The sequence below is a fragment of the Sinocyclocheilus grahami genome, unplaced genomic scaffold (genome assembly GCF_001515645.1).
Source record: "Sinocyclocheilus grahami isolate Dianchi unplaced genomic scaffold, SAMN03320097.WGS_v1.1 scaffold3475.1, whole genome shotgun sequence".
Lineage (NCBI taxonomy): Eukaryota > Metazoa > Chordata > Actinopteri > Cypriniformes > Cyprinidae > Sinocyclocheilus > Sinocyclocheilus grahami.
The window spans coordinates 35737-36129 of record NW_015508597.1 but is presented as its reverse complement, the minus strand read 5'-3'; the positions used below and the strand labels follow the sequence as shown (position 1 = coordinate 36129).

At 30.8% G+C, this 393-nt stretch overlaps 1 protein-coding gene across 1 annotated transcript in view; it reads right to left on the bottom strand.

The window, feature by feature from the left end:
* Nucleotides 1-393, bottom strand: part of LOC107576308 (heat shock 70 kDa protein 12A-like) — a 19009-nt gene that overhangs the window by 1070 nt on the left and 17546 nt on the right. Inside the window, exon 4 of the mRNA XM_016262508.1 lies at nucleotides 37-131. Coding sequence (XP_016117994.1) covers nucleotides 37-131 — 95 coding nt within the window. The remainder of the gene's footprint in view (nucleotides 1-36; nucleotides 132-393) is intronic.

Sequence of the window (393 nt, the reverse complement as noted above, 5' to 3'; positions counted from 1 at the left end):
TATATCTTTTAGAAATGAGATGACGTTCCCATCTACTCTCTGTCCTCCCATGTCATTTCCAGATGCAGCATGCAGTTCCTTCAGATGGCCTTCCTCCACAACCTCGTGCACTGTTATGTCAATAGTACCACCTGCAAAATATTTCACATATTTTACATTAGTCAGTAATTTTACGTATTGTTTTCATATATAATATACACATCTATCAAAAAAAGGGTAACACTTTCTATGAAGCCTACATTTATAATACATTACAAGGGTATTTTTAAGGCATTATAATCAATGTATAAACTTGTAATATGTTGTATCATCTCATAAATAATCATAAGAACAATTCTAATGTATTATAATACCTACTTATTTGTGTTTGTAGCTTTTAAGAGTATGATGATT